At 47.3% G+C, this 15,158-nt stretch overlaps 1 protein-coding gene and 1 long non-coding RNA gene across 5 annotated transcripts in view; one reads left to right on the forward strand and one right to left on the reverse strand.

The window, feature by feature from the left end:
• LOC139051745 (uncharacterized) overlaps window positions 1-12,491 on the reverse strand; it is a 185,912-nt gene extending 173,421 nt beyond the window's left edge. For 2 of the 4 annotated variants that reach the window (XM_070528744.1, XM_070528741.1), the window contains exon 1: window positions 12,157-12,491. In XM_070528744.1, coding sequence (XP_070384845.1) covers window positions 12,157-12,224 — 68 coding nt within the window. In that variant the 5' untranslated portion in view covers window positions 12,225-12,491. The remainder of the gene's footprint in view (window positions 1-12,156) is intronic. The other 2 variants (XM_070528742.1, XM_070528743.1) reach the window with 2 other exon arrangements.
• The window catches only part of LOC139051747 (uncharacterized), a 193,317-nt gene that overhangs the window by 176,880 nt on the left and 1,279 nt on the right, over window positions 1-15,158 (forward strand). The gene's annotated exons all lie outside the window — the stretch shown is intronic.

Raw genomic sequence — 15,158 nt, forward strand, 5'->3', positions numbered from 1 at the left:
AGAATTATTAGTGGCCCCGCCTGACCGCCGAGGTTGCCCACTACGTCAGGATACGCCAAGACTGCCAGCGACGGAAAACACCGCAAACAAGGCCAGCGGGATTGCTGCGGCAAGTCGAGTCACTTTGCAGAACATCCCTGCAGATCAGGGCCATTTCCTACGTCAACATCCCGGAATAAGTGGACCGTCGTGGCTGCAGACTACGTTACCCGCTACGACGAAACGGAAGCCCTATAACAAAGACACCGCGTATGAAGTGGGAGAACATCGAGAACATCGTGTTACGACATGGTGTCCCAAAAGTTCTGATCACGGATAGAGGAATTGCTTTACGCCGGAGCATACTCAAGCAATTCTGCAATACAGCCAGTCAAGACACCGCAGGACAACCGCCTACCACCCGCCGACAAATGACCTTACAGAGCGCTGCAATAAGACCCTCGCTGACAAGCTATCTACGTACGTACGTGGATAGCTTGTCGACGTCGAACAAAACCTGGGATGCAGTCCTTCCTTATGTAACGGTCGCTCACAAACTGGCAATGTAAGAAACAACGCAGATCACCCCGTTGAATCTGGTTTAGGGAGGGCACCTGACGATGATTTTCGACGCCATGCTGCCGCACGTTAAGGCGCTTATAGTCCGACATTTTCGGCACGCGGACAAGCGTCTTTTGTGTTGAGTCAAGCGGCGCGTGACTGGCCGTGAGTGGCCGTGAGTTCAGTACACTGCACCTTCAAGGCAATCTGCGATGGGGACAAGCTCCGCCATGGGTAGGGAGGGGGGAGAAGGGCGGCGTTCTACCAGTGCCTTCCCGGGTCGCTGTACCTTGAAAACCATCTGCGACGGGGACAGAGTCCGCCAGGCGCTGTGTTTTCGTGGCTTAGTTCGTGTTGATGTGAGAAGCAGCGCGAATGTCAGTTCGCTCGCTGCTGCTGCCGCACTTCCTCACTCCAACCTTCTTACAGCGGGTTTCCGCGGTCATCGAGTAAGAGGTGTTCATACTTGCATGTGCGCACGTGACACCAGGCTTGTTAATTTAGTTAGAATGATTATGTTTTCAACCTAATATGACCGATAAGACTGATATCCTTACTTCGTATAGCTGTCCACTAATTTGCCATCGCAATCGATGCTTCGCCTTTCGATGCTTCGCCTTTCGGGCGAAACTGCGACTTTTTCGAAATATTTGGATAAAGTTACATGAAACACCCTGTCTATTGAAACAAGGAAAAACAGAAAATAGGCGAAAGAAATAAAACCCAAAAAATTGGTCATATAGTGATTGATCGATAAGCCTTAACGTCCTCAAGCAACTCTATGAATGAATGAATGAATGAATGAATGACTTTATTTGAATCGACTCTTTCTCCGGGCCGTCAGCCGCTTCGGGGCCATGTGATTATGTCACATATCCCGGAGCGAGCGGGGGAGGGGTGCTGGTGCAGTTGGCGTGCCTTATGTGGTACACTAAGAGCTGCCAAAAAGCGGCTCAGAGGGGTTCAGGCGGAGTGGTGCAGCTCTCCCAACAGAAGGCAATAGACAGTTTCAGGAATGAGGGGGAGGGAGAGTATTTCGAGTAGAGCACGGGGCCAAGCCCAGTGGGTGTGGAGAGCGTTGAGATAGCGGCCGCATACCGGGCATGCCGTGTGGCCGGAGTGATGTTCAATAATATGCTGTATGACGTCATTCGCCAGTGTTAGAGTTTCAGCCTGACGAATGAAGAAGGCGTCCTGACGGCTGAAGGAGCTATAAGTGGCCGGAGGGTTACACGCAGGTGAGCGTAGTTCGCGGCGCCTAGCGTGACCTTGCTTGCGGTTTTCAACGCGGTTCTTTCTGGCGCATTAGGTGTCGAGCCATGGAATAGCAGCGTACGGTATTTAAAGCTGGCGAGCGAGGGAGTGAGCAGGCACATTTCCACGTAGCCCCTGTTGACCCGGCACCCACTCCAAGAAGACGTGAAGTAAGGGATGCTGTTGCATGTGTAGCGCGAGAGATGCCCTAATAGGGCATCTCTCGGACCAAAGTCCATCCTTCGATGACACGGGGCTCTCGTGGTTCAGCGGAACTCTAGTAGCGCATAAGCTCGGGGCGAGCGCTGCAGAGGGAACTCCAACACTGTGACTGACACTGTAGTTGGAGGCTACACAAATAATTTTGACGATGTCGGTTTCTTGACGCACCGCCAGAGCTCAGTCGATGTTCCTCGTTTTCCACCTCCACTGAGACGACCAGGAATTGAAACCATGACCTCGTGCTCAGCAGCAGAGCACAATATCAATTAAACCACTTCTGTGTCTGTAAATAACAATTATAAGCATCCACAGCTGTCATAAATAATTGACAGTGATCATGATCAAGAAATACTTAATTTTGCAGTATGAGTATTTTGATTCGTCAGCCAACGTAACGATGAACTTGGTAGCGAGTACTTATGGAAGGAAAAGGTTGTGACTGAAAAAAGAAAAAAGGAAGGGTCATCTTAAAATATTGCCATGCATGGGTTGTTTTAATCTTTGTCCACTGCCGCTTTTTACGGGAGGTTCATATAGGAGGTTGTGGCCTAGTACTGCACCAGGGTGGCCAATCCTGCTCTGGTGAGGGAGTGCGTTACCGGTTCTGGTCACAGGGATCAGGCCAAACTCCAGGCCTGTTTACGCAATTTTATCAACACGCGTTTTTTTTTAATCGGGTGGAAAATTGCGCGGCACCGAGATTCGAACCACGGACGTCTTGCACGCGAGGCGGGTGTTCTACCTATACGCCACCACTGCACACTCCGGACACTCCTGCACACTCCTGGCTCCGGACAGGCCGCCATTGGAATATGAAACTGGCAACGTTTAACGCTAGAATGTTATCTAGTGAGGCGAGTTCAGCATTGCTATTGGAGGAATTAGAGGGCAGTTAATGGGATATAATAGGGCTCAGTAACGTTAGGAGGCCAAAAGAAGCATATACAGTGCCAAAAAGCGGGCACGTCCTGTGCCACCGGGGCTTAGCGGAGAGACGAGAACTACAAGTCAGATTCCTGATTAATGAGAATATAGATGGTAACATACAGGAACTCGATATTATTAACGAGAGGGTGGCAGGTGTTATTGTGAAACTTAATAAGAGGTACAAAATGAAGGTTGTACAGGTCTATGCCCCTACATCCAGTCATGGTGACCAGGAAGTCGAAAGCTTCTATGAAGACGTGAAATCGGGGATGGGTAAAGCCAAAACAAAATACACTGTGCAGATGGGCGACTTCAATGACAAGGTAGGCAAGAAGCAGGCTGGAGACAAGGCAGTGAGGGAATATGGCATAGGCACTAGGAATAGCAGGGGAGAGTTATTAGTAGAGTTTGCGGAACAGAATAATATGCGGATAATGAATACCTTCTTCCGCAAGCGCGATAGCCGAAAGTGGGCGCGGAGGAGCCCGAAAGGCGAGACTAGAAATGATATAGACTTCATACTCTGCGCTAACCCTGGCATCATACAAGATGTGGACATGCTCAGCAAGGTGCGCTGCAGTGACCATAGGATGGTAAGAACTCGAATTAGCCTAGACTTGAGGAGGAAACGGAAGAAACTGGTACATAAGATGACGATAAGTGAGTTAGTGGTAAGAGGGAAAATAGAGGAATTCCAGATCAAGCTACAGAACAGGTATTCGGCTTTAACTCAGGAAGAGGACCTTAGTGTTGAAGCAATGAATGAGAATATTGTAGGCATCATTCAGGAGTGGGCAATAGAAGTTGGTGGTAACTGCGTAAGACAGAATACCAGTAAGCTATCGCAGGGGACGAAAGACCTGATAAAAAAACGCCAATGTATGAAAGCCTCTAACCCTACAGCTAGAATAGAACTGGCAGAACTTTCGAAGTTAATCAACAAGCGTGAGACAGCTGACATAAGGAAGTATAATATGGATAGAATTGAACATGCTCTCAGGAACGGAGGAAGCCTAAAAGCAGTCAAGAAGAAACTAGGAATTGGCAAGAATCAGATGTATGCGTTACGAGACAAAGCCGGCAATATCATTACTAATATGGATGAGATAGTTCAAGTGGCTGTGGAGTTTTATAGAAATTTATACAGTACCAGTGGAACCCACGACGATAATGGAAGATAGAATAGTCTTGGGGAATTCGAAATTCCACAGGTAACGCCGGTAGAAGTAAAGAAAGCCTTGGGAGCTATGCAAAGGGGTAAGGCAGCTGGGGAGGATCAGGTAACAGCAGATTTGTTGAAGGATGGTGGGCAGATTGCTCTAGAGAAACTGGCCACGCTGTATACGCAATGCCTCATGACTTCGAGCGCACCGGAATCCTGGAAAAACGCTAAGATAATCCTAATCCATAAGAAAGGGGACGCCAAAGACTTGAAAAGCTATAGACCAATCAGCTTACTGTCCGTTGCCTGCAAAGTATTTACTAAGGTAATTGCAAATAGAATCAGGAACACCTTAGACTTCCGTCAACCAAAGGACCAGGCAGGATTCCGTAAAGGCTACTCAACAATAGATCATATTCACATTATCAATCAGATGATAGAGAAATCTGCGGAATACAACCAACCTTTATATATAGCTTTCGTTGATTACGAGAAAGCGTTTGATTCAGTCGAAACCTTAGCAGTCCTGGAGGCATTGAGGAATCATGGTGTAGACGAGCCGTATGTAAAAATACTGAAAGATATCTATAGCGGCTCCACAGCCACCGTAGTCCTCCATAAGGAAAGCAACAAAATGCCAAGAAAGAAAGGCGTCAGGCAGGGAGATACCATCTCTCCAATGCTATTCACAGCGTGTTTACAGGAGGTATTCAGAGACCTGGATTGGGAAGAATTGGGGATACGAGTTAATGGAGAATACCTTAGTAACATGCGATTCTCGGATGATATTGCCTTGCTTAGTAACTCAGGGGACCAACTGCAATGCATGCTCACTGACCTGGAGAGGCAACCCGAAGGGTGGGTCTAAAAATTAATCTGCTGAAAACTAAAGTAATGTTTAACAGTCTCGGAAGAGAGCAGCAGTTTTCAATAGCTATTTAGGCACTGGAAGTGGTAAGGGAATACATCTACTTGGGACAGATAGTGACTGCGGATCCGCATCATGAGACTGAAATAATCAGAAGAATAAGAATGGGCTGGGGTGCGTTTGGCAAACATTCTGAGATCATGAACAGCAGGTTGCCATTATCCCTCAAGAGAAAAGTTTGTAAGAGCTGTGTCTTACCAGTACTGACGTACGGGCAGAAACCTGGAGGCTTTCGAAAAGGGTTCTACTTAAATTGAGGGCGGCGCAACAAGCTAAGGAAAGAAGAGCGATGGGTGTAATGTTAAGGGATAAGAAAAGAGCAGATTGGGTAAGGGAACAAACGCGAGTTAATAACATCTTAGTTGTATTTAAGAAAAAGAAATTGGCATGGGCAGGACATGTAATGATGAACTGTTGGTCATTAAGTGTTACTTACAGGATTCTAAGGGAAGGGAAGCGTAGCAGGGGGCGGCAGAAAGTTAAGTGGGCGGATGAGATTGAGAAGTTTGCAGGGACGACATGGCCACAATTTTTACATGAGTGGGGTAGTTGGAGAAATATGGGAGAGGCCTTTGCCCTCCAGTGGGCGTAACCAGGATGATAATGATTGTGATGATGATGATGATGATGATGATGACGATGATGCTTTTGACAGAATCGTCTCTGTTGTAATGTTACCGCTCAGAACAAGAAGCACGTGCTTCATGCGAAATGTATTAGTGACACATGTGTAAATAATGGATTGACCTGAACCGCCAGATCAGTTTCAACGGCCGCCGAATATTCCGCCATTATAGTCACTTAAGCGTTCTTTTGCTTACTGTGTACAAGTTCACCCAATAAAGCACTTGCTTGATTGTTTGCAATTTCTGCTAGTGTTTTCTATTATTCATCATGACTACATCGTGAGAAGATCAGGTCCAGCGACAAGTTTTATAGTGCCTGGAATCAAGTCTTAGTGATAAGTTTAGAGAGCGAAAGGGCGCCGTCGTTTAGAGATACTCCGATTATTTATTGCGTTCCTCCTAATTCGATAATTAGTCCTAAATAATTATTCAAGTTCTCAAACATTATAGTTAGATGAAAAGTGCCAATGAGAAAATTGTAGAGCAACATGAAAAGCTCCCGATACAGCTTTCTGTCGCTCAATGCGGGCTACATAAAAGCGTTTTTCCGAGCGTGAAAGAAAACCGCGAATACACCAAAAGTGCCTCGAGGGGTCAGACACGCGGCAATTTTGCGTGCAGCGCAGAATGGCCGCGAATATTGCGTGCATCGCAAAAAGCTGCAACGAAGACGTAAGATTCAAGCACAGATGTTAACGAATCTTTCAAATGACTGGCACCTGGCATAAACATTTGAACACTGAAAGAAGTGACATTATTACGATGAACGTCCACAAAGTAAGTTCCGAGAAATGTCTAAATGCGCCAAGACCATATGTAAACGAAGCATATATTGTCTAATACGGTGATGCATTGTTTATTTCTTCAGTTGTAGACGATGGCCGCCATCGGACAGGCCACCATAGGAATATGAGCCTGGCAACGTTTAACGCTAGAACGTTATCTAGTGAGGCGAGTCTAGCAGTGCTATTGGAGGAATTAGAGGGCAGTAAATGGGATATAATAGGGCTCAGTTAAGTTAGGAGGCCAAAAGAAGCATATACAGTGCTAAAAAGCGGGCACCTCCTGTGCTACCGGGGCTTAGCGGAGAGAAGAGAACTAGGCGTCGGATTCCTGATTAATAAGAATATAGCTGGTAACATACAGGAATTCTACAGCATTAACGAGAGGGTGGCAGGTCTTGTTGTGAATCTTAATAAGAGGTACAAAATGAAGATTGTACAGGTGTACGCCCCTACATCCAGTCATGATGACCAGGAAGTCGAAAGCTTCTATGAAGACGTGGAATCGGCGATGGGTAGAGTGAAAACTAAATACACTATACTAATGGGCGACTTTAATGCCAAGGTTGGCAAGAAGCAGGCTGGAGACAAGGCAGTGGGAGAATATGGCATAGGCAATAGGAATATCAGGGGAGAGTTATTAGCAGAGTTTGCGGAACAGAATAATATGAGGATAATGAATACCTTCTTCCGCAAGTAGGATAGCCGAAAGTGGACGTGGAGGAGCCCGAACGGCGAGACTAGAAATGAAATAGACTTCATACTGTGCGCTAACCCTGGCATCATACAAGATGTGGACGTGCTCGGCAAGGTGCGCTGCAGTGACCACAGGATGGTAAGAACTCGAATTAGCCTAGACCTGAGAAGGGAACGGAACAAACTGGTACATAAGAAGCCGATCAATGAGTTAGCGGTAAGAGGGAAAATAGAGGAATTCCAGATCAAGCTACAGAACAGCTATTCGGCTTTAACTCAGGAAGAGGACCTTAGTGTTGAAGCAATGAACGACAATCTTGTGGGGATCATTAAGGAGTGTGCAATGGAAGTCGGTGGTAACTCCGTTAGGGAAGATACCAGTAAATTATCGCAGGAGACAAAATATCTGATCAAGAAACACCAATGTATGAAAGCCTCTAACCCTACAGCTAGAATAGAACTGGCAAAACTTTCGAAGTTAATCAACAAGCGTAAGACAGCTGACATAAGGAAGTATAATACGGATAGAATTGAACATGCTCTCAGGAACGGAGGAAGCCTAAAACCAGTGAAGAAACTAGGAATTGGCAAGAATCAGATGTATGCGTTAAGAGACAAAGCCGGTAATATCATTACTAATATGGATGAGAGAGTTCAAGTGGCTGAGGAGTTCTATAGAGATTTATACAGTACCAGTGGCACCCACGACGACAATGGAAGAGAAAATAGTCTAGAGGAATTCGAAATCCCACAGGTAACGCCTTAAGAAGTAAAGAAAGCCTTGGGAGATATGCAAAGGGGGAAGGCAGCTGGGGAGGATCAGGTAACAGCAGATTTGTTGAAGGATGGTGGGCAAATTTGTCTAGAGAAACTGGCCACCCTGTATACGCAATGCCTCATAACGTCGAGCGTACCGGAATCTTGGAAAAACGCTGACATAATCCTAATCCATAAGAAAGGGGATGCCAAAGACTTGAAAAATTATAGACCGATCAGCTTACTGTCCGTTGCCTACAAACTATTTACTAAGGTAATCGCAAATAGAATCAGGAACACCTTAGACTTCTGTCAAGCAAAGGACCAGGCAGGATTCCGTAAAGGCTACTTAACAATAGATCATATTCACATTATCAATCAGGTGATAGAGAAATGTGCGGAACATAACCAACCCTTATATATAGCTTTCATTGATTACGAGAAAGCATTTGACTCTGTCGAAACCTCAGCAGTCATGGAGGCATTACGGAATCAGGGTGTAGACGAGCCGTATGTAAATATACTGAAAGATACCTATAGCGGCTCCACAGCCACCGTAGTCCTCCTTAAAGAAAGCAACAAAATCCCAATAAAGAAAGGCGTCAGGCAGGGAGATACGATCTCTCCAATGCTATTCACAGCGTGTTTACAGGAGGTATTCAGAGACCTGAATTGGGAAGAAATGGGGATAAAAGTTAATGGAGAATACCTTAGTAACTTGCGATTCGCTGATGATATTGCCTTGCTTAGTAACTCAGGGGACCAACTGCAATGCATGCTCAGTGACCTGGAGAGGCAAAGCAGAAGAGTGGGTCTAAAAATTAATCTACAGAAAACTAAAGTAAGGTTTAACAGTCTCGGAAGAGAACAGCAATTTACAATAGGCAGCGAGGCACTGGAAGTCGTAAGGGAATACATCTACTTAGGGCAGGTAGTCACTGCGGATCCGGATCATGAGACGGAAATAATCAGAAGAATAAGAATGGGCTGGGGTGCGTTTGGCCGGTATTCTCAGATCATGAACAGCAGGTTGCCATTATCCCTCAAGAGAAAAGTGTATAATAGCTGTGTCTTACCAGTACTCACCTACGGGGCAGAAACCTGGAGGCTTACGAAAAGGGTTCTACTCAAATTGAGGACGACGCAACGAGCTATGGAAAGAAGAAGGATAGGTGTAACGTTAAGAGATAAGAAAAGGGCAGATTGGGTGAGGGAACAAACGCGAGTTAATGACATCTTAGTTTTATTCAAGAAAACCAAATGGGCATGGGCAGGACATGTAATGAAGAGGGAAGATAACCGATGGTCATTAAGGGTTAGGGACTGGATTTTAAGGGAAGGGAAGCGTAGCAGGGGGCGGCAGAAAGTTAGGTGGGCGGATGAGATTAAGAAGTTTGCAGGGACGGCATGGCCATATTTAGTACATGACCGGGGTTTTTGGAGAAATATGGGAGAGGCCTTTGCCCTGCGGTGGGCGTAGCCAGGCTGCTGCTGCTGCTGCTGCTGCTGATGATGATGATGATGATGATGATGATACGATCCTGCGCTAGGAATTGGTCGCTAGTAGCTGCAACCAGGATGTCACCTCTGTCTGAAGCGCAAAGCTATTGACAAAACGTTGCTGTATTACTCACAATATTGCTACGGACAGCAGTATGTAATACGCCTCATGAGAAAAACCTACGGATTCATGACACGGAACTAGCTGCCATTACTCAAAAATAAGTCAAATGCTATTTTTGTTCACGGAATGGGACTTTTGATGCCATTCTTGGCTATGTCTATACTCTTAAAAAAAGTTTGCATCCTTTGGGGTTTATGTTGTCACGCAGCAACAGTCGTCATCTGTCGTGCGCGCTTTTCTATTCTTTAATGCTCCGAGCCCGGTATTTCCAGATCAGGAACGGCATGCTCGTTATCAGCGTGCCATAAGATTCTCACATGAAAATCGTGAGCGCAAAGTTTTTCAAGAAAGGAAACGCAAGCAAGGCAGATGGCGATTATTGTTGTGCCACAAGCAAGCTTTTTAATGGTATCTTCGACTGGTCGCCTGTATGCCCCGAAGCAGAGTCGGGTAGATCGGGCGTTTACCGAGCTCAAGGGTAGAGGACAAGCGCGCAAGCCGAAAGTGTGACTCGCTCTCGGAGGAGGAAATTGCCGATGCGATACCACGTGACTACTGCCAACGTCCGATGTTTCGCCTATCCAAAGCTCCCGGCGCTGCCGGAAAAACCGGCGTACGTGCCGGCGGGACGAACGTTCGTCGAAACGCCAGCATGCAGTGGCCTAGGTTGCCAAGGTTACAGTGGGCCGTCGCCAACAGCAGCGACGCGTCGCTGCGATGACGCTTCAATTTCGATAACTGTTCTGACGGCAGGGCTCGGAGCGCCTCAGAGCGCTCCAAGATGGAGCAGAGCAATCGAGAAGAACCAGCCGAACGCAGGGCGCGCACCCTCTTTCAACCAGCCGAACACACCGCCGCTCGCGAGAGCGCTACAGAGCGCTCTGAAACGACCAGCCGAAGATAGCATAAGAGTGTATCATAAACGTCATAACGTCTAGCGCCAATGTGAATGCGATTCGTGATTGCCGCTATCTTGCAGCGCATAGCATACATTTCTTTTTCATTTTTGTCATTCACAGGACAGCCAAGCCGACTTCTTTTTTTTTTTTTAGAGCGCAGCTTCAGGCACCCGTTCATGCGGCCAGCGTCGGCGTCTCGTAACCCAGCGAACGAGCACAGCGAACGGTGAAAGACCGAAAGCGGAGCGCCGATAAAAGACGGCGATAGCGACGAGATCGCGAGGAGGAAAGCGGAGGAGGAGAGTGCCATGGAACCATGAGGCGGAAAGCGGAGAAGCAGTGTATGAAAATGTGTGAAGCGTAGTGCCGCGCAAGAAGGGCTTTGCGGCGACGATGCCTTCAAGATAGCGCCAAAGCAGTGCGCGTCGTCTGTTCACCGATGACGCCACCGATGATAATTATGGAAACAAAGCAATGCATGAGCAAAGGTCTGTGTGCGGTGGCTACTGTGAACCGCATCCATGCGTCACCAATACGCTGCCTCTCGCGATCTCCCGCTAAGCGAGGGAATCACGCAACACTTCGCTCCATTTGCAACGTACCGCACGAGATAGGTTGTCCGCGCCACCCAATAAATTGTGAAATGAAAACACATATACAATTGCGCTCAAACTGCGCAATAAGGAGTATCGTAATTCTAGCTGAATTTATTTTTCACATTTGATACATGCAACTTTTCTGCGGCTCGATACAGAGTGCTGCCGTTCCACTCTTCATTTATTTGTTTATTTATTTATTTTATTTATTTATTAAGGAACCCGCAGCGCCCAGGCATTACAGTGGGGGGGGGGGAGGGGTACAAAAAGAAATACATACGATGCCTCTGCTCCTGACAGTGTTAAAATTGATAACAAAAGAGGCAAAACGAAAAAAAAAATAAAGGGAAAGCCCTTAGCAACGCACATCTACAGTCTACACCATCAAAAAGACAGTATCATTTGATTCAACCCTCACAACATCACTCTGTAGTCTATGCCATTTCCTAATGGTTTTCGGAAAGAAAGACATTTTAAACAATTCAGTTTTTTGACGCAAATTCACGGACCTTAATATCGTGGTCAACACGGTTGGATCTACAAAAAGGCTCTTGCACAAACTTTTCGCGATCAACCCGAACAGCTGAATAATAAATAGCATGGAAAAACTTCAGACTCAACTTCTTACGGCGCATGTCAAACGATTCCCAGATGAGTGCTTTCTTCGTACGCGATGCACTGTACCGAGCCCGGCGTATGCCAGATACGAAACGAGCGGCAATGTTCTGCACCCGCTCCAGCTTATCTTTATCTCTAGGAGTAGGCGCGTCCCAAACCGATTTCGTACCAATTATGCTTCGAAAAGAAAGAGAAGGTAGATATGTGTGAAACGCGCAGCGCTAAGTTTGTTTAGCACCGCATATGTTCACTTTGGTGGCACAAGCGCAAGTGCATGGGTTCCAAGTTCTGAGATGCTGCGCAATCGATATTTTATTAACTTAGTTCTTCCACGTGGCAGTGCCCAAACCTTTCTTGCCCTCGGCCACCTTCTTGTCAGATGCCTATTCATCGTTTTCAATATTTAGCGTTGGACAACGACTCATCGCACCAGCAAAGGAACAGAATTGGTCCTGATTGTACAAGCGTGCTATAAACAAAATTAAAAGTACTACCTTACCAAGAACTAATGAAAGATATTGCTCACCTTAGCTGGTCTGTCTGTGAACACGGTAACGCTAGGAGAACGGCGAGTATCACCACTGGGTAAATCATTTTCCGAAGGCTCTCTGACTTAAGAAAAGTCAGTCATGCCAGCGATCGATCGCTAAATAGAAAGTGCGAGAGATACAGCTTTCTCCTTGTGGCACGTCCCGTAGTCAGGATCGTTTGTTTTTGGAACAGCGTGCAAATAAAAACGTGCGGCCTTCAGTGTTTACCGAATAAAGGGAGTCTAGAAGAAGCTACAATTGCCTTCTCGGGAAATCGCGTATAATATGCACTCAACGATAGAACGTACTTAGTTTTGCGACTAGGAAAAAGCAAGAAAAAGGAAAACAGAAGATAGAAAGGCTGGCCAGCTGGTGGTTGGCTAGTTTCAACTGATGTCTTTCGTGCTATGTTCACACAGACATTCTGTAAACGCAGATGGTCGGGAGGTGCGATCATAACCAGCTGCCCCAATTTACTGCGTTTATGAAGACGCATACTGCCCTAACTCAGCATTTTTTTTTCTTTTCTGATCCTCCTCACACCTCTTAGAACAGATAACAAATTCACATGTGTAATGTTGCCGAAATAATCGAAGAGACAAGCGCGATGAAAATGCAACAGGAGCGGTAATTTCGTAACATGCAGCGTTTCAGGTTGTTTGCAGGCCATGTGTCATATTTTCGCCATTATAATTTGTTTCTATGCGATGTGACGCCTGCACCGATCATGTCAAATGACTTTTTGGCAAAAGGAATGTGCGTCTCTTGTAGTCCTAGCCATCGCACTTTTGAAACAGAACCTTACAATCCATCCCAGAAAGCATATACAAAGTTGCGTTTCATACAAAAGCTTAACCTTTCATCGTGCACAGCGTTGCACCAGTGAAGTACAGCGCCATATATCTACCTAATCATTTTTCCGCCAACCTGGGTCACTGGGTATACTTAGCGATCGGGCTGCTGTGCTGAGGTAATAGTGTTCGAAGCCATCCACTGGAATAACTAGGGTCACCGAGCATGCGGTAATTTGTACATACATTACGATCTTCCACGAACCTCTTTCACGCCGACAGGGGTCACTGTAGGTGCGGGACTGGGGAGGTACCGCTGTCAGAAGAAAGTCTGACGACGACATGGAGTACTCAGTATGTGCCACTCGGTCTGTGCTGGTCTTCAATGAACCTACCTCTGATGAAAACTTGGATAACAATGGGCAACTTCCAGATGGCATGTGCCTCTCCTCAGTGAACGTATCTGACGACAGCTTGGGTAACCAGGGACTTGTCACGGGGAATGTGCCATCCTACAATGACGAAAAAGATCTCTTAAATTTGACCCATGCTGAGAGGAACTGAAACCACGTGGCAAAGGTTCCTCGGGGACAGCAACCCGACACATTTGCAGACTACGCCATGCGTGCATTGGGTATGTGCAGTTTTTCAATGAGCGCCTTTCGCGCCAATACTTCTGCGCCACGAGTGCACTGGGCATGTGCCGCTCTTCAATGAACGGCCACTGAGCGTGCGTTCAGGGACACCGGCGCGCCACGCTTCTCGGACTTCTTGGTGGCGCCGCTAGATGGAGCAGCCTGCCCAGGAAAAAGCGCGGGAGAGGAGGAGCCTGGTTGTCGCATGACACCTTTCTCAGGGCGCATTCACACCAGCCAAGCGGGAAAGCGGGGAAGGGCAGAAAGCAAGCGGAGTTGTTCAGACCACCCGCCTGGCCTAGCTGTCCGGGCCCCGCGCCGCCACTCACGGAGCCTCGCGCTTCCTGAACGGCCCGAGAGCTTGCGCCGTATGCAGCACTTTCGACAAACCAGCCGTTCGCGCGCTTTCGGTGCTTTTGCTTGCTAACCACTTGTGAAGAATGATCAGCTCGGGCAAAGAAGACGAAATAGTTGGCATTCTACTCGCCGCTTCTTTAGCAGCTTTTCAAGACGAGCAGCAGAAAGCTCGAAGGAAGACAGCCCGCCAATGGCAATGGTGGGTTCGCCCCGCCTTGCAAGAACGAGAGAGAATGGGTCATGCCATTGCTTTGATTCCTGTATTCAGTGTCCTTGAGTCTGTCGTGTCTCTTGTCATATAGCATCGGGTAACATATGATTGTGTCAATCAAAAGTGCAGCGCAAAATCCAGCTGTTTCGATGGATGCCATTTTGAGCCGGCTTGTCTCCTCGAGCCCTGATTGGCTGCGGGAAAGCGCGAAGCTCCGGCGGGGCGGAAAAAATCGGTCCGATAGCGATCTGGCTGCCCGCCTCGCTTTACGCCAGCATTGCCCGCTCGGCGAGGAGGTTTTCGCCGCTTACCGCTTTCCGCCTGCCCGCTTTGCCCGCCCCGCCTTCGGTGTAAATGCGCCCTCAGTGTTCGCACGCACCGGTTCGCCATGCATTTCGCATGCCATCCCAGGATACGCGGCGGCGGCGCTATAGTCGGATACAACTTTAGAAAAAAGGGGAGGCCCCGCCCAGATGACCGAAGCGGCGAAGTCACCGGCCGTCCGGCGCATGACGTCGGTCCAGAGTGCACGCCCATTGGTGGATGTCGTGTGCATCCGCCTCGGAGGAGTAAACGCCCCCTTTTTTCTAAAGTTGTATCCGACTATTGATGACACCGAGTGTCCTTAGGGAGGCGTGAAGGAGGAGTCCCACTGCAGAACACGCCTCGTAGAAAACTCGTTTCGATGGTGGCAATACGTTGTGTGGCTATATTTATTCTATGCTAGCGCGTTACTGTCGACAGTCCTCGCGAGATTGGTCCTCCCGAATTTTCAAAAAAATATTTTCTTGCGTAACTATGGAACTTCTTTCTTTTTGATTACATGTGTGCTGTCACTAATGCATAGTTTTGTTTTTATCAACTTCACTAGCATAACAACATTTTGTAAATACAGGCCATGCTTTCCTTATATCCCTTCTTTCGGAGCTGTTCTTGCCCATCTTGAACAACAAGCTACACTAAATTTTTGCTTTAACGACATCAGCACTATTAATTTCTTTCAT

This window comes from Dermacentor albipictus, unplaced genomic scaffold (assembly GCF_038994185.2).
Source record: "Dermacentor albipictus isolate Rhodes 1998 colony unplaced genomic scaffold, USDA_Dalb.pri_finalv2 scaffold_14, whole genome shotgun sequence".
In the NCBI taxonomy this organism is placed as follows: Eukaryota; Metazoa; Arthropoda; class Arachnida; order Ixodida; family Ixodidae; genus Dermacentor; species Dermacentor albipictus.